This window comes from Coptis chinensis, chromosome 7 (genome assembly GCF_015680905.1).
Source record: "Coptis chinensis isolate HL-2020 chromosome 7, ASM1568090v1, whole genome shotgun sequence".
Lineage (NCBI taxonomy): Eukaryota > Viridiplantae > Streptophyta > Magnoliopsida > Ranunculales > Ranunculaceae > Coptis > Coptis chinensis.
The window spans coordinates 5,999,535-6,025,206 of NC_141462.1; the positions used below are offsets into that span (position 1 = coordinate 5,999,535).

Here is a 25,672-nt window from a genome sequence, read left to right on the forward strand (position 1 = left end):
AGATGCAATATCTTGGTCCAATTAAGTGTTGCGTCCAGTGCCTGCTTAAAGGTCTAGAGGTCTTTTCTTGAGAACATTAACCATGAGTTCATCTAGCTCATTACTCATGTTTAGCTTAGTAGGATAAAGTAAGGACCAAATATCTGAATCGAGAAAAGGAAAAAATAATTAATAAAGAAAGGTCCAATTGCAAGATATCCTTAATGATTGGTGGATTAGTGACAGAAGTTTGTAGCTTACCTATATTTTAGTACGTGCTTGTTTTTTGCCTTGGTTTGAGAGGTTATACCGGCCCTTATCCAACTCAACGTTGTTCTCATTGTTATTATCATCAGTTTTTTCACCTTCACCATCAGAGAATTTCATTCTCTTTTTAGCAATGGATCTCCTTCTCCTCCTTACATAAATATTGCGCCACCAAGGTTATGCCACATCTAGTTTACATCAGCTATACTCTCTTTTTGAATACTCAAACACATATCCGATCCTATTTCTCATAATTGATGTATTATGTGTGTACCGTACATTATATTTCCAGTCCAAAGTGTACTCGAACCATGGACCGGATATGGGCCCAGCGGCGGACCAGTCCAGTCCAAATAAACATTTTTGGACCATTCGGTCTTCTAATCCGTCAAAGTTCAGAACAAATCCAGGGCCCATCCGAGTGGCCCAGATCCATGGATCCAATCCGTTCGGATGATTCGGATCCAATAATCCGATCCGCGGAAGCAAAGAATCCTAGTGCAATCCGATAAGATCTTGCACAAGGATAGAATGAAATCTTGGGGAATGATCCTATTTTAGATAGGATCATACTAGGATTCATCATGGAAGGCAATCTCCGAGAATCCCTTTCTTGGCCGCCAAGGCAGGGGATTGCTATATATACGGAGGCTTCTGCATCCTCCAGAACTACGTTTTAAGAGACTTGATCCCGGATTCTTCACTGGGTACGTAGGCAACCAGAACGTTGGTGCAGTCTCTCTTCCTCAAAAATCCCAATCCACATCTCTTCCTAGCTTTCGGAAGCACCATCACATCGGGAGTGTCGGGTTAACGTTTTGCCCCGACATATTACATTTAGTTATAATACTAAAAACAAAGATGATTTCCCTAGTTGTTGTAGAAACAACCAATACAAATAAACACATCATAAAAGATGAAGCTACAAAGTTTTTGGTGGGTATTGCTATGCATTTCTTTGCTCTACTTAAAGAACTACTTGGTTTGAGAAAGCTCGAGTCTTCTAGCGTGCTCAATATAATTGTCATCTGAAGAGAAGGGTAAAGTCCTAACAACAAGCTATATGTAAATAAGGAAGTAACCTAATTCATGTTTCCCTAAACCAATCTGTAAGTCAGTCAATTACCATTTATTATCAATAAATTATATATATAATCTAGATTAAAAATGTAAAGTGTAATAGTCTTTAAAAATTATATATATAATCTAGATTAAAAATCTTTTAACTTGCTTACTTTATCATAGAAATCAACATGACATGGTCGGGCCTGTTAATTATTTGGGTCATTTTACTGTCATCGAAGGTTTACATTTTATAAAGCTTGGACAGATGTTCATATTAAGTCATGGAAAATCTACGCACCTTTAACCTACGATAAACTTTCAGATTGATCTTGAAGATATGTTGTTGAGCTGAAGCTCTGAATTGCTCTTTTGATGGTGTTGGAGTACTCATCAATGGAATACGGTTTGTTCATAAGATTTAAAAGAAAATGACAAATGTTAAGAGGCAGAAGAAAAGGACATTAAACCATATTAACTCATCAACCTTAAGAAGCACCAAAACAATTATGCTCGAGTTATAGATATTGCAAAGTACACATACCAAAGTCACATATACATAGACAGTAAATCTAGGACTTAGCATAATAATCTAGGAAGTATGTACAAATGTAAATTAAATCTAGTATTTAGTCTTATCATGGATAGGACCTTGGTAGATTTGAACCACCATATATCTCCTGAGATGTACTTCTAATGAACCATCATTAAGTGCTTTTCCATTGAGCTAAAGATCCACTTCAAAAGATATTTGCTCTTGCTACAATTAAAACAAATGTATAGCATAACTAATTAAATACGGATTGTTCTCTGACAAATGATAAAGGAAGCATTGACTGAGAAGGCAGAGTAATGCAAGCCTAGACCGGAGCTGGTGGTCTAAGTTCAGTTTTATTCCAAGAAATTAAAGTCGTTTTGGTAGGCCGACAAGGTTGCCTGAAGATTCAGACACTCTGAGTTGAGGTTGCTTTTGATTTGTTAAGGGCAGCTACAGAATGCCTAAGAAACCAACAAGATATTCCTAACACAAAATGCTTAAGACACATAACAAAGTACCCTAGATCAAAGTGTCTAACCACCTATCACTTCCAAGCCTTCCTTTGAGTGGCTGATTGTTATTGAACTTGTGGCTTCTGTGGATGCTTCTGTTGCTTGGTACTGATGCCTGATTGTTGTGTTGCTTGAGTGGACGCAATTGTTGGTTGAGTGGATGCCACTGGTCCTTGAGTGGGTTCTTGTCTTCTCCTACCTCTTCTTCTATCAACTGGTGCTTGAGATGACAAGTCAGATGAATGTTCAATTCATTTCTCCCCCCTCTTCCTTTTCGCATCTGTGACTCCTAAGTTGGAACTGCTGATTCAGCTAGTGCTTCACCTTCGACTTTAGGGTTTCTGTGTGTGTGTGTTTTTTTTTTTTTTTTTTCAATTTAGGATTTCTGTGTGTTTGCAATTTGGAGGGAAATGATCTCACGTAATGAAAAAGGGGGAAAAAACAAGCTTGTGGCTTTAATTAGATGATGTGTAATAAAGTTTTTAAATTTGCTATGTTTTTTCCACGGCTGAAAAATAATAAAGTTCCACAGTTGATTCCACATCACACATCACCTAACACATCATCACTCCGTCAGTCTAATTTGGCATGAATTAGAGTCTTTGTATTAATTGGTTAAATTGAGATAGTTCATTGCATAAATTGGTACAACAAAATAGTATATTGTCCAAAGTACACATTTTGAAGTGTTTTAGTCTTAACTAGCCGGACCGGGCTTAAAGGCTAGTTTTCTAAAACTCGGTAATGTGGCCAGAGCATGAGAGGCTGTGAGACACGTGGACCAATACCGCCCACTGTCAACATACGCACAAAGAAGCCCGTGTGGCAAGAAAACGCGTTTCCAAACTCCTAAATTGAAACGGATGTCTATTCTGGGTGTATAAATAAGATGTCCAAACCAACCTAAATTTAATTTGATAAAGTTCATCATAATTTATCTAAATCATCTTCTGCAATTGATTTTTTTTTCGTCAAATTCACCAATGGCCTCGGGAAAGAGAGGAGATTGCGAACGGTGTGCCGATAGCCTCTACGAAGTCATCGAGAAGAAGAGAAAGATAGATGATGATAAAAGCAGGAGTGAAGTGTCTGATTCGAAGGTCAGCCCTTTACAGTCGTCTCTGCGTGGTTGCTCATACCTGGAGACGAGGGATGATAAAGTCGGGAGCGAACTGTCTGATTTGAAGGTCAGCCCTTTAGGGTCTTCGTCCTCGTATTTGCGTCGCTGCCCAGGCTTGGAGATGGCGGATGATAAAGGCAGGAGTGAACAGTCTGAATTGAAGGTCAGCCCATTACGGTCTTCATCCGAACATGTGAAGGAATTGTTCATCAATTATTCTCTGGAAAACGGTGTTCATTGGTACAAAATCGATCCTAGGAAGAATATAAACTGTTACAGTAGTGAATCTGTTTTAGCTCCAGTTTGCATAGTCCCTTACCCTGAAATTGCTTTGTATAGTGGTTCTGTTGCTCTAGGGTCCAAGATCTTTATGATGGGTGGTTATATTCGTGGAAATTTGAGTGAGATTCTTGCTCAAGGTTCTGCTGATGTCTTCTCTTTCGATACTAATAGCAAGGTTGACAGTTTTGAATGGCGAAAGGAGCCCACTCAGTTGCTTGCCAAGAGGGCTACTCCTGCACTAGTTGCTACACACGGCAAAATCTATGTGTTCGGAGATAATAAATTTTGTCCAAAACCATGGGCTGAAGTCTATAATCCTGAAACTAACCTATTCTCCCCTCTTGCCGACCCTCCTCCTGAACTCACTATTAAGGGTTGTGAAGACATTTCTACAGCTCTTGTTGCTAACGGGGATAAGATTATTTGGGTTCAGGGTGCCCGTGCATCCTCTTTTGACGTGATAAATGGGTTGTGGACTCAAATCTCAGTTCCTTTTTGCAAACCAATGGGTTGGTCTCTTGGATCTGTTGTTGTTGGGGATTTAATATTTAGTTTTGACCATGGAGATGTGCTTGCTTATGATTGTGCTAATGGTGTTTGCTTTGAAAGCCCAGTCCAAGGTTTAGATATGTGTGACACTTGTTTTGGACGTGTTCTTAATTTAGGAAATGGATCTTTATTTGTTCTTTGGTACGACAGATGTAGACATTGGGGCACATATGAGGAACAATATGGTTTTGGATGTTTGACATTTCAAGTTACTAGGGTAAACTCCGCACAAGGAAGCTATTTGTTCGCCAATGTTCTGAATCGGTCTGCTTACTGTGTTGGTGGTGGAACCAATTTTCAAGATTGTATTGCAATGTAATTTTCATTGTCTTGTCATAGAAAGAGAATTCTATCGATCAAAAAAAAGATTCATAGAAAGAGAATTCTACTGGTATATTCAAGTTTCATTCTGTTTCTGTTTTTTTCGATTTTAATGTTAAGTTCGAAAGATTAAAGAACACATTCGATATTTCTTCAATTTTATGAAGGGAACTTTTGAATGATTCACTAATCTACATGAAACACAAGTCATATTTTTTAGACAAGTAGAAATTTTATGGGAAATCTGTATAAATAACCCCTTTCCCCAACCCAAGTAGCCAGTTTTTTCCAATGGTAACACATATAAATCGGTATCAGATCATCAGCATCCACAAACCAATGCGCAATATGTGATCTTATGTGGAAATTCTAAAATTGCCATAACCAAGATCAGATAGTTCATCATGAATAATTGAATTATATTATTCTATGCTCTTAAGTTTGATAATCTTTCTGTTATACAACGCCCTCCTGAAGCTTAGATAGTTTGATAATCTTTTGTTTATTCTCAACAGCGAATTCGGATGTTTTCTCGATGAGAAATTGAAGAAAGAGATCAGTAGATAGAGATACTAATAAAAGGGCTTATGATGTTACCTTCTTTATGTTTTGGCCTAGTTTCATTATCTTCTTTAGTGGTCGGATAATGTTACCTTCTTTATGTTTTGGCCTAGTTTCATTATTTTCTTTAGTGCAGGTCCGAGTGGGAATCTCTGTTTCTTGGTAGTTGTTAGTGTTCTGGGTGTTATTATTGATTACGTTGAAGGAGGATAAGAGATCTACCATTTTCAAAATTATTTCCTTTGCTTCTCGGAGATCTCTACATCGACCAAAGAGATCTACCATGCCAATACATAGTGATTTAAATCGTGTTTCACACCAAATCTGGCTGTGTAACTAAAAACTGTACAACCCTCACGGGCAGAATGAATACAAGCAGAAAGTAAGCTTAAAATGGTGATGCTCTTAGGTTTGACACCATCATCCACCATACAGCCAAAAAGTTCCAATGCTTCTAAACCTAGTCCATGGTTAACTGTATCCTTCGATCATAGAACTCCATGCAACTACATTCTAATGTAAAACAATGTAAATTTGTCGATAGTGGTGCTGTTGAGTTTGTGTGATAATGTATCGTGTTATATTGGCATTAGGAGATTTGATTAAGTATTTGATGACATAAGTTACTTGATTAAACAAATAAAAAAACAGGAAGAGAAGTAAGAATGGCAAAACTTGAGTAAATTTCTAACTTTGATTCGAATTAAAAGAGGAAGAGGTCGGCTACCTTAACAGAGAGAGAGAGAATACAAAGGAGAGAGCGAGAGAAGTCACTTTGATCTAGGGTTAAAAATATTTGCCGAATTTGCCGGCAAATTTTTTTGGGTTATCAAGCACCGGCAAACTTGGCAAATGACATTTGCCAACATTTGCCTCTCGACGAAACAAGCAGCGGCAAATAGTTATTTTCCTGCTGGTAATTTGCCGGCAAATTATATAATGGGAAAATGTTTTCCCTCTTCCATATTTGCCCATCATGCGGGAAAACTTATCAAGCAGGACAGAAATATAACGAACTCAGTAAAGTCGGGCAAAGTGGTTGGACCTGTGGAAACATTTCAAGATTTGTGTAAAACATGGATGAGAACTGAGAAGAGAGAAAACAGGAATGAGGCTGCTGGGGGCAACCCGGCCCCACTCTCTAACTTCAAACAACTCACCCGCTTCTACTTTTTTATGATACTCAAATAAGTGCCCAAAACTGACTTGTTAGTTACTCAAATTTTAAGAGTTGAGCAGCATGTTTCCGACAGTACCAGGGCAAGACTCAAAAAGCACAGTAATCATTGCCAGAGGAACAAGCAAGGCATCAAGAAAGACCAAACTCGCCTAAAAGTTTTTTATTTTGAATATCTATTACATGACCTATCTGTACAATCCTCTTTCACATCAATGCACAAACATGGAATACAAAAAGAAATACATTCCGCACGTTTGGACATAACACAGGATACAATACAAAACACACAACGCGTGTCTTATTATGCCAAACATGGCTTATGCTGCATTTCACTGAGTCAACTCTGGTCTTGACTTGCTACTTTTGCTTTGCTGATCTTGGGGTCAGAGCTCAGAACACTTTGTCTCTGGTTATGTTGCCTCCGGCAGATTCAGCCTTACCTTAAAATCTCTGAGTTAGGGGAGGCAGCATCCACAAAAGATGGACAGTCTATCATTCTAAACCACTATTTTATTTCAGGACTTCTGCAGTACGCGGGAAGACAACCCATGAAGAAGTCTGACAAATCCCAAGAAACTGAGTTTGCCATCTGAATGTCTTAGCCAATCCTGGAGAACTACATGAACAGGTACAGATGGGCTAAGCCCAAGTTCCTGAAACCAAATTAGTAGAAAAATCATTAGAGATTATGTACACGTAACAGCAGGAAATAAAGAATATCAGTAATAGCCTCCTTTAAAAATATATATAATATCCAAAAGAAGATAAGCACATCAACCTTAAATTATATGGAAATAGTATTAAATGATAATTACTTAAAACGATTTATAATGACAATTACTTGAAGGATTTATAATGACAAATTGACCCACTAGCCAATCCTAAAATGCAGAGGCATACAGTAAACATAAACGTACCGAGGCAAGTTCCTCAATCATTATTGGTCTGTTCCCATCCTTTTCAAAGAGCTCATATGCACGACATGCATGCTGCTCCCAACTATCCATTCCTTCCAGCTGGTGCACACTAATTGCAGCAGCACAAAATTCTTCGAAATCTAATTTTCTATATTGAAGTGAACTCACCTGTAAAACAATGTAACATGAGATTCTTCTGGGATCTTTTAAGAGATTCATTCATACATGAAAACCATACACAAATCCGGGGAATGTTCCTGAAATCACTACCATTTGGGCATAATCAAGAACTCGTGAATCCTTCATGGCATCAGTAGAGTGCTTCACCAGTGCCTGCACATTTCAGCATCATTTAGAAAACTTTGAGAAAATAGAAGACAAAAAGAAAGAAAAAATAGGAGGTAGGATGAGAGAGAGAGAGACTGACCGTCTTAAAATTCTGCATAGCAATATATCCACTTTTATTTGGCCCTAATAACGTAAATTGCTCATGGAAGTAAACTAGCTGAGCCACTGTCAATGTCTTTGCAAGAGCCTGTCAAGCTCAAGGAGACAAAGTTAGCATTAAACTATGACTAGCAAACTGACACGTGGCTACGCCACGTGAGCGGGCAGTTTTTTTGGGCAGTGGTAATGCTGTAATTGTTCACAAAAAATGAGGGCAATGTTTCAATTTCTGTCAGCTTTTTGGACAGTGGCAATATTGCAAATATTTGCAAAACTGAGGATAATGTGTTAAAACCAGGGGGAAACGTCTAAATTTTACCGGTCAAATACCGGTCTTACCCTTCCATAACATATCTTATTTACGTATTTACCTTTTAATAATAATTGTAATAACCAAATATGTTCAGGGGTATAAGAGGAAAATATCACTGTTCACGAGACAGTTTTCTTTAAAGTAGTTAGATTTAGAGAAGAAGCTGTAACAAAAACATGTGCTTGTATGTGAATGATGGTATATACTCGAACCAGTAAGTAAACCATGTCTTTTCCGTCCTTATCTCAAAAACTGGTCCTACCCATACTAGCAAATGGCAACAATAATCTCATCTTTAGACCAAAGTCCGAAGGTTTTTTTTTACCAAAAACGATATTTGAAAATTGATATACTAAAAGTCTTAAGATATTGTTGTTTTTACCTTGGTTCTACACCGTCAAACTTTGAATTCGCATCGATAGTTTAATCAGTGTAGTTGGAAAGCTCTGGCTAAGATCTTCAGGATGACACCAGCATCAGAACATTTTTAGTAAATCAATACTATAACATCATTTTCGTTGTTATAATTCAGATGTCTGATGCAAACTGTTCACCGTCTTATGCTCAGAGACACTGTTATGCCATGTAACAGCTTCCACCACACTCATGTTGCTTATTCTCCTTACATAATCAACCTTTGGAGTTTCTACATGTGAAAACATTTTGACCCTAAGATGATCTATAATTATTGATGTTTTATGGATGATTTTTCCTGATGTTTCAGAGCTCTATCACTTTCATTATAAACTAAGTAGGGAAACCAGTCAAAATGCTAGATTTAGATTACCCAGTCCAACCCAACTAGAACCACTTCAAGTAATTCAGTAACAGGTCAGATCTTGTTTGCGGAGTACAAAGTAGTCAGATATATATCGCATCAAGTCTGACAGCTACTGTTCATTTGGTGTTCAAAACATCTCTATCTGAAATGGATAGGTTGTGATTGGACACAACCTGGGTCCAACACATTCTATGTTTAACAGCCCCTGTATTCGTAGGTATGCTCACAATATGATTGCGGGAAAAAATCTGGATGAGCACAATTTGGAAAACCTTAACAGAGTAAGTGATGCAGTGATGCACGAAAGAATTATGAAATGATGTAAAAAATAATGAACAAGTAAATGAGTGAATTCCTTAATCAAAGTACATCAAAAAGTTGTTCTGTATTTGAGACTAGGTAGAACAAGACCAAGGCTGAAATGCTGAATCACCTAGTCTAGCAGGATTCCAAAACTTAGGAAGCCTTGTTACAGCACAAAAACTCAGTTTCTGGATAATCAAGAATATGGTAAAGATGTTATGGTCTGATGGTCAGGAGCCTGGACGTCTTTCAATCAATTTGTAGACGTACATTTTTTTTTATCGACAGATGTATACTGCCAATTAATCTATTGAGATCGGGAAAACCCTAGATGGCTGTTTCTCTGATATAGAGAAACAAATATACTGCAGTGCTTCATTTAAGCGTTCTCTATCTTTCTAAACTTAAAAGGGACATTATACTGTGCATATATAACCATTTCCATCAATTTACCATATATTAACCAGATTAAAAAGAGCTGGGACATAAGCAGAATGACATACCCCCAGAGCTGACTTCCGCAAAGAAGATGAGCATATGTAAGCTTTTACGAATTTGTATATAACGATATCCAATGGAATCTTTCTAACTTGATTACTAGAAAGCCAAGGATGACCTACGCACAGAAATTAAGTTGTGATGTTTAGATCATATGTATATCACTTGCATTGATCATATATTATATACTGGGGTATAATAACTTACTAAGAGCCTGAGCAGCGGTCAATCTTTTACGAAAATCTTTGTTCAATAATCCCTTGACGAAGTCTCGGGCATCGGATGACAAAGAAGGCCAAGGGGCCTCCTCAAAACTGGGGTCTGCCTTCAACACAGCTCGGAAGATGCCTGACTCAGTTCGGGCCCAAAAAGGGCGACTTCCACAGAGAAGAATGTATGCAATCACACCAATACTCCACATGTCAGCCTCTGTGCTGTAAGCTCTATGCAGAACCTCCGGAGCAACATAATATGCACTTCCTACAATGTCATTCAATCTTTCATCTGCACGAAAAAAAGTCAAGATGTAAAAGTCATAAGCGTGATGAAGGAGAAAAGCTCAGTAAGTATATAGGAGGAGAAAAGCGCAACAAGTATATCTTACCTGGCTTTACAAAATCAGATAATCCAAAATCAATCGCCTTCAGAGGGGAGTCCTCGTCTTTTGAACTAAACAAGAAATTCTAAACCCAAATATAGCATGTCAATATAGAGAATATTCAATATAAAAGCAGACAGTTTGTTCAACTAAAAACTTCCTAATTTATGTTTAATTTGAGTTTAACCTGAAGACTCCTTTCTATATTAATTTAAGTTTCAGTAATGTACCTCGGGCTTAAGGTCACGATGAACGACGCCTTGGAGATGACAGAAAGCGACAACACTTAGTATCTGGGTCATAATAGCCTTCGCATCTTCCTCTGAGTATTTTCCTCCCCTAAATACACAAACAAGTAAATTACCTAGTGGGTGTGAGCGCATTGGTTTGGAACTGATAACATGTCAACTTCGTAACAGAAACATTATACCTTGCGAGTATCCTATCCAGCAATTCACCTCCTTTGCACAATCTGCAGAGTACAGAAAATGTTCAAACGGTGTTGGAAAAGAAGCTACTTCATTTAAACTTTTTTATTTTTATCGATTACATTCGTAACATTATGCCAAACTATATAATGAAATTCAAATAGCCAATGGTTTTACTGCCTTCCTTTCCAAGAAAATCGAACTTTTATAGCAAAATATTAACATCTACTTGGAAGAGCTTAGCCATAAAAGATACCCTCAGTAGGTTCTACATAATATAATGATTCAGTTCTTTACTGTGGTACCACGACAACCGGAACTAAGCACCAAGGAGTCTAAGTCATCTTCTCTCAATACATCTAACAATGCCACCTATGGTGTTCCTTATGGCCTATACACTATGTACTATAAGTCCATAACATATCTTCATCAAGATATGACGACAATACATACAAAGGAAGAAAATATCTTCCATCAGCAGCAGCAACTGAAAAACAGTTATCTGCTTTAATAAAACCCAGAATCGGGAAAGGAAACTTACTCCATCACTACATAGACATTGTCGCCATCTTCATAGGCATCATAGAACTGCACTAGGTTCTTATGTCCACTTAGAGCACGTAATATTTTGACTTCTCTTCGTACATCCTCAATCGCAATTGCTGTGGTCATCTGCCAAAACATTATACTATCATGAGAAAAAACCAAGGACATGTAACAGTGCAAGTTACAAGATATAAGAAGTTGACTTTCGGTCCTTTGCACTCAATTTTCAAGCATGCAGTATCAAAAGAATTAAGGAAATGGGAATGGGTTGAGTGGATGTTAATAGCTAGACTTCATTTGGACTGTGGTGTTCCTTTGATGTGACTATAGGTAGGCACGGTGAGTGGTGTGTCAAAACAGTGTCAAAGGCATCTGGAGTGGAGTTCCAAAAGAGGCAGAGTGATTGGTGGAGTTTGTTCGGACATGGTTGTTTCGTAAGTGTTGCTGGGCACAGACAAGAATTAATAAATACATTAATGTAGAGCATATAGTAGTTTGCTAATATGCATGCTAAGACATTGGTTCAGTAGAATGCTAAGCAGAAGATGTGAATCTCATCAAGAGAGCAAGCTGATATTGTGTGTTGTTAATTTCCCGCTTTTTTAATATATAACATTTGTATCAAAACAAACACTAGTACCCTTAAATTAGTGATATATGTGATCATGCACCACGGCAGTAATAGATGCCATGATTAGACCGATACTTCAAATTAAATTATACATACATTATGTACTTCAAAGTAACTAATCTGTAGATTTTATAGTTAACGTCAGTAAGTTAATACCAATAAATTTGCGACATAATCATTCTGAAAGATAAATACAGTATCTCACCTCTACTTAGTAAACTAATTCATTTCGACAATACGAATTCCAGGTACATATAATGAGACTAGACTCCATCTTAAAATTCTGAGACACATTCCCATGCACGCAAATCACCTAAAATTGACGCAGATACAGGCGGATGCACATAATAGCAATACTTTTCACAGATAAACGTGCTAATAACAAGTATAAGAATCTACAAGTCTCATGATTGTCAACTAATGAAAGAACAAATTCCCAATTAAATTTATCATAAACAACAAAACAATATAACAAACAAAATCAGGAACCTTTGATTTTGGAATAACTTTGACAGCAACTTCTTGTCCTTTCAAATCCCCCTTCTTTACCATTGCAGAACAAGTATACCCAAAATGCCCACGCCCCACTTCTTCTCCAAGCTCATACTTAGTATAGAACTGCTTTGTATACCCAAAACTTTTATCCAGCCCAACTTCAACCTCACTTCCTTCTGGAATTGAGGCTTCATTTGGCTTCACAGAACCGTGCCTACGACGAAGCAATGCTTTAATATGTTTAGCAGGTGATGGGGGTGGAAATGGACGTTTGAAGATTCTAAGAGGAGTTGAAACAGTTGAAGAATTAGCAGGTGAGTTTTGAAAAAAACTTGGTAGTGGACTTGGGCTATAAAATGGAAAACTTGACGATTTTTTGGGTTCTGCTGAAATTGTTGAAACTTCAACATGACTATGAACAACAATTGGGTCTTCTGATTGAGTTTCTGGCTTTTCAATTTGTTTCCCATGACAAATTCCCATTGTAACTTCTTCAAAAACTAACAAAAATGACAATTACACCAACTAAAACTTAGAAAATCTAATAGCCCCAGATCAAAGTTTCAATCTTTTAATGAAATAAACTCAAAAGAAGCATACCAACAAAGTGAAAATCCAATTTCATTCTAATTCTAGTATCAAAATATGAACTTGTAGCCATAAAAGCAAGCAGAAAAAGCAATAAGCAGATTCAATACAAATATAAAGAAGAGATAAGAGGGTTATCAAGATAGCAAGAATGAATGGATTTACAAAGAGGGAATATAAGAAATAAGATGCTTCAAAAAAGTCTACTGTGAGAAAAAGAAGGAAAAGAAAAGTTTTTTCCTTTAGCTGCTTTTTCTTTTTGGGTTATATTCTGATTAGTGATTATTAATGCAGAGCTTAATTGTTGGAGGGGTTTTTTGTTTTGGTTTTTGGGTGGAAAACTGGGAAACTGAACTTTCTTACAAGCAATCTAATATTGGCTTGGGCTGTTTGTTACTTTTTTGTTTTGAAAGAATGGACAGACTGTCATGTGTGTCTCTTTGATCCCAATAATCTAGGGAGTGTGTTAATCTGTTTGTGTAAGTAGGGACTAGTAGAGTACAAATACTTCTGTACAGGGTATGGTTACAAGTCATTTTTTGATTTCACATGTTTAAGACTGTTTTATATGTTGTTGGAATGTGTCTGTTTTTCACTTTCTTTTGTTGTTGAAAGACTTGAAACATTAATTTGGAAATCTGCGAAATTCTGACAAGATGAACTTTGAAATTTTGATATTTTCAAGATTTTTTTGCATCTTTGGTAGTTTTCAATGAAACTGATGGAATGTGATGGATTTTAATGCTAAAATGATGTTTACATTTTTATGATACACACCATATTTTGTACCATGTCGACAACCTGAAGAATATATATCCCTTCCCCAAAGTTTTTCATTTATTGTGATTTTTGGTGCAGTGTCTCAAACACCCGATTAAGACTGCAAATTCATCCTTGTCATTTTTGGAAGAAAGCTCAGGACTGACGAAACAACACGGAAAAAAGTATGATTTAAAAGAAGTTGTACTCTTGCTTTCATTGAAGAAATTTTTCAGAAAAAGACTTTACATATTTTTTCCCTCCTGATTCAACTATCAGCAGAGTTTACCTATTAGTAATTAATATTATCAGACAATGACACATCAGAAATGAAAGCCCCATGAATGCGTATATAAATTCGAGTAGGATCCTAACAACTGCCCTGAAAAAGAAACTTAACTCAATCTATCTACTCAGTGTGTTTTATAACTTAACCACACGTTTGTAATTGCAAATTAATACTGCCAACCTCTGTGGGCCATTTTGCACAGTCTAGTGCATCTGATGGTCCTCATAATACGCATATACATCTGATGATCTTAACCATTGGATTGTTTAGGTGATATATTTGATACAGTACGTAATAACCAACTAACATTTGTTATCTTTTAAGCAAAGCCATGGTGATAAATAAACACCTCAACTTTTATGTTGTTGCCAGCAGCCCGTAATGAAGGTTTGTCAACACATGCACTACACTCCAGTAGTAATGCGAAATGTAAAATGAAATAGTTGGAGAGTTGGTGAAATATGGATGTCAATGTGTCATATCTATGTGGAACTAGTAATTGTCCTTGCGCGTACGGCACTTCCCACTTCCCACTTCCCAGTACAAACAAAATTTTAAGCTACATACTAGTGATCTCATGATTTGTGATTTGTACCAGTAGGGACTGAGGGCCAGTTCTTGAGTTCGACACAATGGCTTCTACTCTTCTACAACGACGCACAGTGACAGGCTATTTAACAAATTGCTTGGACCAAGTATGGCAGTACTAGATGCACAAGACACAATTTTTTCACTCTCTCTATATTTTATATGATCTCCATCAAATTTTGTTCCCTCCTGAGAAAATGCCCAAAAAACAAAGTAGCTGCGACTCCTACAAGAGTATGTAGAACCGCATAATTGTGCATGGCACGTACAGAGCAGAGTGTAACACAATTATATTCTTGGAGCATAACTCTGTCTATGATGATTAATGCTCGCCTCAATTATTAATTTTGCTATAGCAAGTTAAAGATAAAATGAGAATGTCAGCGACAGTAGTAGAATATTAGAAGAGTACTCATATTAGAATACCAGTCTTTATGTGCCACTGGGCAAGGGGGCATAAAATAAAGTCCCGTAAAGCCTGAATATATGGAATTAGAGTGATCTAACCTCCCAAATAGTTGAAAACCTGCAAATCTAACATTACGCATGCTAAAAACTATAAAGAACATTTCTTGATGTCCAAGTCACTCAGCTTATACTCATATAATTATCAAGTCTTGCCAACAGTGTCCAAGTCACTCAGGTAATCATGGTCGTTGATACATCATATCTTGATTTCAATTTCGCCAATAGCTCCATTAATTGTTGACACCATATATCCAGAATTCCAGACTCCAGAAGTGCCGAGTAACTAATTTTATATCAATCCATATCAATCAAGACAATAAATTCCCAAACTCAAGTACACTAACAGTATCAAACACAGCACAGCTTTTACGCACATTTAATTACAAAGACCAACAATGTGTGTGTACAAATAATGTGGCTTTTCTTAATTTGCACTTTTATTGCCAACGCCTTCTTGATAGGGTAGTTGGCTCATTCATGTGCAGGGGCAAAACACCCATGGTCAAGGTCCCCTACCTCCCAGCAACTATCAATAATCAGTATTATGGGAAGCCCGAAATATTCACCTAATAATGACTTAATTTTTAAAACGCAGAAAGAAATATACTAGGTACAACTCATTAATTTGAAAGTTCATCGAGTCAAGTCAACTTGGAGAGTTCGATCGCACCATATAGAAGAAAATTTCGTGAAATTTGATACTATATACGGTCACGAAAGATTTAACATATTACATTTATGTTGTAACTTGTAAGACACGCCAGAGAGTTGGACAATGGCGTCCTTTTCTTTCGCGTCCTGGTGTGTTGACAACTTGATATTTTCTAAAGCATATATTATATACTTGGAGTAAATTTTAATTTGAGCCCTTTGAAGCTAATTTGAGATTTTGGCTATGCTTGTTACTGGCAACAGTGTCAAGGGTTTCTGCAACTTTCCTTGAGAAGGCGCATGTCATTGAATGATTATTTGTACTGCGAAATTAAAATATGATATGTTTACATGCTAAAAAGCTATATTCCCAGAAACAAACGTGTAAATGCACCAGTTTTTTAACTAATACCACCAATAGTTTGTGTTCTGCTTTTGGAGCAATATGAGAAGAATAAAATGCTACATACTGTTTAAGATCTTATTATCTATAAATGGTTTGTCAATTGCTGCCTAGGTGGCCTTCATAGTGACAAAATCACGCAAAGTCTATTTCTGGCCTCTGTGGCCCTCTTAATGTGCTAAGGAACACTTTGAGGCTTTGAGCCAAAGAAGAAACATCTAAATTCTAAACCATATATATAATGCCTATGATTACATTTTTATCGAACCTTCCTTTGGTCCACAAAAAGCTAGAAATCATACAAACTGGGAAAAGAATAACAATGGGGATAATAACATTGTTCTTCTTTATGGAAGATTGGTTGATGGTGTAAGACAAAAGACTTCTTTGATTCCCTCCTTGAGCTCTTCTCCAACCTCATCTTTTAAAATGGAATAAAGCTAATAAGTAAAGGATATAGAGTATAAAAGGAGGTACCGACTTTGCATATATTCTCTCTATTGATGGCTTGGATTAATTAATTTAGATACTAAGTTATATATATGCAAGAACATGGGATCCAGCCATACAGGTGTGCCTATGGCCCTATGCTCACTGCAAGGAATTCAATGGCTAAGATAAACTTATATCTAATGTGGTCAAACTCCCTACGCATTGAACATAGTCATAACAATATAATGCTAATTACTGTAGTCACAAAAGGGGGAAAAAAATGAACCATGTTCTGTGCTTTTTTACTCAGATGTCGTCTAATGGATATAACTTTAGATTCGTGTAAATAAAGCGCCAGTATCTACATTAGACGGCGGCTAGAGTCTGAAAGATGTTCAAAACAGATAAGTGTGTACTCTATGAATATATGGTTCAGGGAATCAGTCAAGCTGTGAAGGTTTCTAATTGTGAAGCTAAGCCCTGAGCTCCTGATAGTCTTGACTCTTGAGGTTATTATAGTTTAGGAACCTATCAAGTACGAAACGAAATGTTAAACATAAACACTTTACACTAAGTATGATATGTTTTTTACGGCACTGAATGGATGCCAGAATGTAGACTGAACAAACTAAAACCTTACCTTTGATAGCAAGTAAATCATATCCCTAAGACCAACTATGATTAATTGATTATACAGTATATGATTCAATTCTAGGTACCCGAGGAACCTGGGTGAAATGTCAATGTTTACAACTACGGCCTTGAATATTTCGAGGAGCATACAATAGTCCACATATTTGCCAGAAACAAAAAATTCTACATGTTTATATGTGGTAGGTAATGAACATATTAAGTAGGTTGGATACCAATACGAGACTGTCCAACTATAATGAATATAATCCCAACGGACGATTTCTGTAAGAAGTGTTAAGATGTTGTTTATTGCCCTCCCCTTTCACATGCATATATAGAAAAATGAAGGTTTCCGTGAGTGTTGCTTGTGTCCTACCTGTGACTTGAGATTGAAATTGGGAGGGTTGAATTAGGTGGAAGCAGCTCAAAACAATCTCAGTCTAATATGAAACCAAAATAAGATTTTTATTAGTTGGTTGGTCTGAATATGGTCTTCTAGATTCTTTGTTGTATTATTTGAGCTTCTATGAATTGTTTCGCAAATTTTTTATTTATTCTATGTTTCTAACACAGAGGTCAAACTTTAATTTGAAGAAGAGGAAAAATTGTGAAGTTGGACTAGGAAATTAGCCCGGTTCATCCCAAACTTCCCTTGGGCTCTAAAAGCTCGATGGTTCTGTTATGAGTTATCTACATAATAATAAACAGCACATTGCAGTCTTACATAGCCCAGTTATATCAAAGAAAATTTCAGCATATATACATTGAATCTCCTTTACATGTTGGGAATAGCCCAGTGCTATACATTGAAGAAAATTTCATTTATATACATTGAAAATCTCATTTAAATTTTACATATAGTTTGGATTGGTTCATAGGCCCAACTATCACTGACAAGAATAAGATGATCACCATCTCTAATCAATTCTATTTCATCAACTTCAGCTCCTTCTTTAGTTAGAACTTTACTGACCATGATCCCAAACTTTTTAGAACCAAGCGCAAGTAGTTCTTGAAGGGACCCTGGGAGGAATACAAGCTTTCCAGCAACATTCCCTTTCTCTGGACAACCAATAGTCACTCTGGCTGAGTAATTCCCACGGTTCCCAGCATTCAAGGGGCCCGAAGAAAGTGACTTTTTATCACCTGCCTCGGCAGCTGACACCATCCCAAAGATCGAATTATGGAAGTTGCTTGTCTTGCGTCTTCGGCGGTTATCTCCCCACATCCCAGTCGTAGGTGTACCTTCGGGAAAAGGAGGATGCATTGAAGGCTCACTCTTATATTTCACCATAACTCTCGTCATTGGCACATGAACTACACCACCAGAGGATTGGTGTTTTATTATTTCTTCTTTGGCTTCGAAAAGTGCTATTATCTCTTCATGAGCCTGCTGCTCTGCAAGACTTCTTGGAGTCCAGCCATCATAGCTGGGTTTGTCCATTTCAGCTCCATGGTCTAACAAAATTTTTACTATTTCCACGTTCCCCTCGGTAACAGCAGCATGAAGCGCAGTGTATCCATCGCTCTTAGGTAACTTGACATCCCCTCCATAATGTACTATGTCCATTAACAACTCTAAACTATTTTGTTCAGCAGCAGTGCATGCAAATTGACCCAAATCGCCTGAAGATAGGTTTGCTCCATTGTTTATTAGCAATTTTATCACACTTTTATGCCTCCCAACGATTGCTTCCCATAGAGGAACTTTTCCTTCTAGATCTCTGCTATTGGGATGAGCCCCATAATCAAGTAGAAGACTGACACATTTTTCGCTTCCTTTAGATGCCGCTATATGCAAAGCTGTTTGTCCATTCTCGTCTACTTCATTTGGGTACAAATCTTGGTTGAGTAGCTTATGTAACAGACGATCATCTCCTTTACTTGCTGCAAAGCACAGACTAGGTGAGAGGTCCATCTTATCACAAACTAGCATTTTCTCCGTCTCCATTAAAAATTCTTCCAATTTTAGATCTGTTGATCCTTTCAAATGCTGAAGGAGATTGTTCTTGATAATGGTCCCGTCCCCAACATGAGTTTGGACAATATTCAAGAATGAAGTCCGGTTCAAGCGCAACAGCAGACTCAGTCGTTTTGTACGAATGGTATATGGTTGTGGCTTGTAACAAAGCACGCCAATCTCACCGCAGATATCCGCTGCTCTTTCCTCTCTTACAACCACTTCTTTATCCGTCAAAACATCCACAGCACCACTGGCAAGTAAATAAAAATCTGTGGGTGCTTCATTTTGTAAAATCACATCTTCCTTGGGAGGGAAATATTCAGCTTTCATCTCTGAGACCAGCTGGAAAAGGAAGTCTTTCGACACCCCTTTGAACAAGTATATCTTCTCAACAACAGGAAAGAAGAGAAAATGTGCAATACTTGATTGGATGGCTTTAGGAAGGGAATCAAGTGTCTCTTGCTGTTGTAAACCCTCTGAATCTGTTCTGTGCTTCAAACATAAATGTGCAAGCATCTGTTCTCGCAATCTGTCTGGAAGTTTGTTCCTATGTGCAAACTCTGTAGCAGCTTCAATTGTATCCCGAAAATTTCTAGTTCTACTAGTCCCATGTACAACCAAGTTTGTCATATTTCCAAACAAATAAGCAGTTAATCCAAGATTAAATAGCATGTAGAAAATCACAAAAATCATCTCCCTTGTATTTTCAGGATGCAGATCACCATAGCCAACAGTTGAGAGAGTTGTGATAGACCAGTACATTGCCGTCACATACCGAATCCATAGGCTTTGATCATGAAAGTTTCCCATTGATGCACCAATCCATGTTTTTGAAGGAACATGGTAATTAACCGCAATGCAATAATAGAAACACGCAGCACAATGAACTGCAAATAGAGTGACAAAAATAAGCTTCACGCATCGAACCCAAAAATAGTTGTACTTCTTGTCTTTCTCCCATCTTGCAAACATGGCACTAACTCTTCTAAGACGCCAAAGACGAAGCATGTTGAACAAACCGTAAGTTTGAAGAGTTGTCGAAGACAATGTCAACTGAACTAGTTCAGTAGGAATGGTGGATATAACATCAAAAACCAACCAAGTTGTTGCATACTTCCAAGCAATTTTTTTGGGCTCCGTAATGTAATCATACTCATTCTTATCGAAGTAGGCCACAAAAAAAGTTAAAACTATATCGATGGCGAAGAATCCATTAACAATATTGTCACTAATATGTAGAACTCCCTCTGGTTTATCAAAGAACCCAAATTCAAAGGGAGATGCCCAAGCCGTATATACTACCAAGATCACAAGAAAGTTCACCCATATTTTGTAATGATGATCAAGGGGAGAAACCATAAATCTAGACAACTTTTTTTTATCGTTATTAAAACCAAGAGAAGGAAGTGTTGTACGTGAAAGACTATAATGATGACTATCATCTATTAAAATCTCTTCTTCACGACATAAGTTTACTATACTAAACAAACCTTTCTTCCCTAAATACTCCATTGCTCCCTTTGATCGTTAGAAGCCTTCAATTGTTGTGCTTCTGTTGTTTATATTCTTGTTATTTTTATAACTATTTTAAGGTCGGCGGCTATGAAATCCTATTCGGACTCCTTTTCCTTTTTCCTTTCGGACTCTTTTACCGCGCATTGTTGTACAAATTAATAACTCCGACTCCGTGTGGTATCCAAATTATATTTATATTTCCAAAAATAAAAAAATAAAATAGAAACAAATAAATAAGAGCATCTTTATGAGAGATACTTTCCTAGCATCAACAATTTGGTGTTTAAATTTGGTTCCAGCTTTGGTGTTGATCAAATATCTAACTCGGTTTTTCGGCTTTTCTAACACCATATGGGCTTGGGCTGCTAAGTGGGCTTCTATGGCGCGGTTTTGTCAATACTGTCTGGGCTTGGGCTTCTATTAGCGCAGTTTTGCCAACACCGCATGCGTTTTTTCTAAAAATTAGGAACTCTGCAAAATAAGAAATTAAGAATTGTGCAATTGAAGAAATTAGGAATTGTGTAATTGTATCTAAAAATGATAAAAGTGATTATGATTATGTATTTGATATCCAAAATGATCCAAAACCTATCATATTATATAAAATTTATTTAGCTCTCTTCTTCCCCTTACCACTCGATGTCTCTTCTCTCTCTATTTGGATGTTCCCGTTTGCTCCTCTAAGTTCCTAACTTGAGAACCAAGATCTTCTCTATCTCAAGACGAAAAGTTAACTACCTCGGCCCTAAAAGTTCCTCATATCCCCTCGATGTTGTTAAGCGTGTACACTTGTTGAATATCCTCATACGCTTTTCGAGTCTCGTTATCGCACATTGGGATTGCTTGATATGTTTGAGAATATGCCTCTCTTTCTTGGCTATAATGATACACGGCAGCCCTCATCCCATCAAACATACTGAACCTTGTTCTCATATCTTTCCTAACCTCACCGAAAAATCCAATAAAATACAGTATTAGTACATATTATATATATAATGAAAAAGATAAATAAAACAACTAAACTCACCGTGGTATACTGATCAATTTGCGGCTCTAACTCATAGAAACGAGCATCAGGCACCTCAAGAATGGAAATGTAAGTAGCTTCCCTATCAGGTCCACACACGGCAAACATCTGAGGATTACTGGCAGACATAGGAGCTGGATGATATGCATTCAGAGGTTGTGGGTTGTAAGCAGGCTGTGGCGGATGAGGAATACGTAGCTCATGTCTCATCCCTTCTAGTCCCACAAACTCGAAATTGCTAGCCTGACCAACAGGGGGCAACAACGGACCCATGGAGACACGGTTCCACCATCTATAATACTGATCAGCAGTCTGCTCAACAACAAAAGAAGACGCATCTGGCCAAGGACAACAACTGGTATGAACTTCATGAACTTGAGTTCTACTCCACGACTTAGCATCACTAACATCTGGTATGAGAGCACATGGAACTCCATAACGTTCAGTCATCTGTCTCCAACATCCGCCGCCACGCATTCAAACCTTACCACCGCGTCGCGGCAAAAAACAACTCGTGATGTGATAAAACACAAGCATACCGCATAACCGATTGTCAAAGGCGTGACAAACGCCAAAGTCTCTACTCAATAGATGACAATGATCTAATATCAATCGAAAGCACGAGCCATACAGATATTATTTCTAATCGCCCCTGTTATGAGTCAAGTGAGGCCCCTCGACCAACTAGCAAATTTAGGGTGAGTATCAGCAATCATGTCTATGTTATGACAAAGACAACAAAAGTACTCATAAAACCAAATCTCTAAAAGTCCTGTGAATCCTGCAATATGAGGACTTCTACTTCCGAATGTCTGTGAAGATTTATCTAACGTCGATATCAATGTGGCATATATTGAGCTACCAAGGTCATAATCTCTCATATTATGCAAATCAGAAACATAAGCATAATATCCAAGTCGTACAGTTGAATGACCATTTGGAAACAAAACATGCCCAATAAAAAACATCAAAAAAGCCATAACATACACATCAGCACCCACACTACCAGGTAGAACATCAAAGCTAACTCCGTGGTATCGATCCAAGAGGGGTTCCATATATGCAGTCTTAATATGGGATAACTTAATACCAAAAGAATCATAAGCATCCGCATCCAAGTGAGGAAAACTTATAAGCATACTACCAATGTTCTCATAATTTTTATTAAAAGGTATCGGTTGGCCTATACCGATACTCAACTCAGAAATCATGGTGAAGTCTAGTGGTGTGAACCCTAACTCCGCACAATGAAAATGAAATGTATGAGTTGTATTCTACCATCTTTCTACTAAAGCTATGATTACTGCCCAATCAACCTTCTCATAATCTACATCAACCAAAAGACCCAAAGGTGTACACATAATATTATCTCTAATATGTACAAACTCATCCAAACTCTTAATAACCTTCAACCACTCTCTAACACCAAGTAAAGTCGATCTAACTCAGTAGTCAATAACTTGCTGATATTATGAAAAATAAAAATAATGCATATAAGATAAATAATGAATTGGTCCAACTCAACTAATTAATGCATAATATTCAAAATATTTAATCAAAACTAATTAATTACCCGTGAATTAGCCACGTGACTCAACATGTGTTTTGTATCACGTGTAGAAGACACAACTTGCATATCAAGTGTTTCATTGGGATTAAATTGTCAATCGAAGTTGTTCATTTGATACTCAAGTACATACAGATGTCTATCAGTCGGCGCGACATCCTCGGCTTCTTCTCCCCTACCGTCTTGTACTTCCTCTGGTTCTTCTACCTCTACATCATCGCCAATGTCATTTGTGTACTGTCAATACTCATCGTCATCACCGTCGAAAGATTGAAAATGATCTATATAAAATTTTAAGAGTTTAGATAAGTTTTTGTTTTTTTTAAAAAAAACTAAGGAGAGGGTTTATAGTTGAGATAAAAGTTAAAAGTGATTGAACCGCGCGGTTTTGGTCATCTTTATATAGAAATAGCACGCTGAGAAAACCGCGTGGGCTTGGGCCTGTCAAATGGGCTTCAGTGGCGCGGTTTATCCAAAACCGTGTCATTTGATATCGAAAATTTGATATGTTTCTCCTAAAGATGGTTGGTGTTTTTTTGGGTTGGTGTTTGGTTTGGTTCAAAATGTTGGTGTTTTTTTTGTTTCTCTCCTAAAGATGCTCTAACTAATAACTTACCCAATTAATTAGCTAAAACTCAATATAATAACAAATAAATAACAAAAAACTTACCTATATTTTCATCAAATAAAAAAATAAAGAAAAAAACCAACACCCAAAAAAAAGGTCGGATCTTCTCCACCCGGTTGGAAAACTTAACGTTTTACACCTTACAATATTATTTTGACACGTGTCACTTGTTTAACATAGTTCAATAAAACTAGGGGTGTTCATGGGTCGGTTCTGGGTCGGTTTTTAGCGGTTCCTATCGGGTTCAGTTCTTTCGGGTTTTTTCTTATATTTTGAAAACCCGGACCCATACCCATTAATTAAGTCGGTTCCGGTTACATATTGGGTTATACATTTTTATTGCTAAAATTATTTTTTTTAGTTATATAATCGATATAAAAGTTGGTTTACGGCGACTATAACACTTGCCATCGATATTTTTGTCCTCTCATAAGAAGTAATGGTTCTAAATTCAATAATAATATTTGAAAGTTATCTAAAAATTTTAAATATATTCTCATATATTATACGCATGTGTATATTTTAAATTGAACATATGTATATTATATTATACGTAATGCGTCATACATAGAATAAATACCACATGTACCACAATTGTTAGTTAGCATTGCACGTATTCGTTATCTAATATATATACATGCAATATATCAAGCACGTACACGTCCATGCATTAGTTAATATAGACAGTGCATTAGTTAATTCATAGTATACGACTATACGTGTAGACGTTAGGGGTGGGAATTTGGCCCTAACGACCCTAACCCGGCCCTGACCGACCCGACCCTAAGCCCTATAAAGCCCTCACAACTAAAGCCCTCACAGAGTTTAGGGCAAGCCCGACCCGGCCCTAATGCCTTCTAAGGGGTCGTGGCTAAGGTTTCAAACATAGGCCCGACCCTAACCAAGCTCTAGTTATAATTTCACTATAAAATACACAACTAAAACTATCCAACTCCTTGCTACATATTTTCAATTAAAATAACACTGTTCTTTGTAATTTATCACTTACCGTATGGGTACTTCTAATAACTTGTCTTATATCATAAAAACTTGTAAACCTAATTGTTTATATCTCACAACTCACGTACACTTCACAACTCCCCATCTAACCTAGTCGCCAAGAACAATAATGAGCACTGGGCACTAGCCTAATGAAAAATAGGTTGACGTCAGTAAAAATTCATTCCATACTCTTATTTGTCTTTGTGTTCTTCAATGTTAAATGTAATTTTGGTGAGATTTGAGTACAAGAAATAACGGATTTATGTTAGTGAAAGCTCATTCCAAAATGTGTCTTGTGCATTTTAACTGTAATTTTGAAATATAAATATGAGTCTCTATGTACTTCAGTTTATTAGATTGTGGATATGCATTTTAAATTGTTGGACTTATCAAGAATTATTACTAGATTAGTTGTTATTCAAATTTCAAAGTGGTGGGACTTTGAGTTTGCAAATTTTTGAATTTTTTTTTGTAATATAAATGAGTTTTAAAACTGATGCAGTAAAAAGAAAAAAAATATATAGGCCCGGCCCGACCCGGCCCTAAACTGTTAAAGAGGGCTTAGGGTAGGGTCAGGGCTTGAAATTTAGACTTATAATCTGGCCCGACCCAACCCTATGGGGACTTTAGGGCCGGGCTGGCCCGGCCCTAATAACTGAAAGACTTTAAATGTTTAGGGCCGGTCTAGCCCGACCCGGCCCATTGCCCACCCCTAGTAGACGTAGACACGTAAACATTATTATTAATATTTATAATACACATATTTAATATAATATTATAAAAGAAGCATTTAATAACACACATTTACTATTATGCTAAATGTTATATATA

At 37.1% G+C, this 25,672-nt stretch overlaps 2 protein-coding genes, 1 long non-coding RNA gene and 1 pseudogene across 3 annotated transcripts; 2 read left to right on the top strand and 2 right to left on the bottom strand.

Annotated features, from left to right (window-relative positions):
- Positions 1 to 3,224: 3,224 nt before the first annotated feature.
- LOC147485540 (uncharacterized) lies at positions 3,225 to 4,812 on the top strand. The gene has a single exon (XM_086571918.1). The coding sequence runs from the start codon at positions 3,342 to 3,344 to the stop codon at positions 4,626 to 4,628; it is 1,287 nt and encodes a 428-aa protein (XP_086428044.1). The 5' UTR covers positions 3,225 to 3,341; the 3' UTR covers positions 4,629 to 4,812.
- A 1,704-nt stretch (positions 4,813 to 6,516) lies between these two features.
- On the bottom strand, positions 6,517 to 13,374 carry LOC147485541 (CDPK-related kinase 1-like). Its single transcript, XM_086575242.1, has 11 exons — positions 12,323 to 13,374; positions 11,198 to 11,328; positions 10,659 to 10,700; positions 10,459 to 10,567; positions 10,235 to 10,313; positions 9,838 to 10,134; positions 9,636 to 9,748; positions 7,716 to 7,823; positions 7,559 to 7,621; positions 7,289 to 7,456; positions 6,517 to 7,024 (listed from the first exon to the last, which is right to left on the bottom strand). Exons 1-11 carry the CDS (start codon positions 12,809 to 12,811, stop codon positions 6,887 to 6,889), a joined length of 1,737 nt encoding a protein of 578 aa, XP_086431368.1. The 5' UTR covers positions 12,812 to 13,374; the 3' UTR covers positions 6,517 to 6,886.
- LOC147485542 (uncharacterized) lies at positions 13,300 to 13,934 on the top strand. Its single transcript, XR_015203280.1, has 2 exons — positions 13,300 to 13,435; positions 13,775 to 13,934. It is a non-coding gene; the product is annotated as an uncharacterized LOC147485542 (long non-coding RNA).
- Positions 13,935 to 17,942: 4,008 nt separating this feature from the next.
- LOC147485543 (potassium channel AKT1 pseudogene) lies at positions 17,943 to 20,629 on the bottom strand (annotated as a pseudogene).
- Positions 20,630 to 25,672: the final 5,043 nt, after the last annotated feature.

What these genes read in the sequence shown, in the direction of transcription:
- LOC147485540 (XM_086571918.1), top strand. Translation starts at nt 3,342, where the DNA reads ATGGCCTCGGGAAAGAGAGGAGATTGCGAACGGTGTGCCGATAGCCTC.
- LOC147485541 (XM_086575242.1), bottom strand. Translation starts at nt 12,811, where the DNA reads ATGGGAATTTGTCATGGGAAACAAATTGAAAAGCCAGAAACTCAATCA. An exon ending in ATCGTGACCTTAAGCCCGAG is followed by an intron (nt 10,314 to 10,458) that starts GTACATTACTGA and finishes ATTTGGGTTTAG; the next exon opens with AATTTCTTGTTTAGTTCAAA. An exon ending in TTCTTGATTATGCCCAAATG is followed by an intron (nt 7,457 to 7,558) that starts GTAGTGATTTCA and finishes ATTGTTTTACAG; the next exon opens with GTGAGTTCACTTCAATATAG.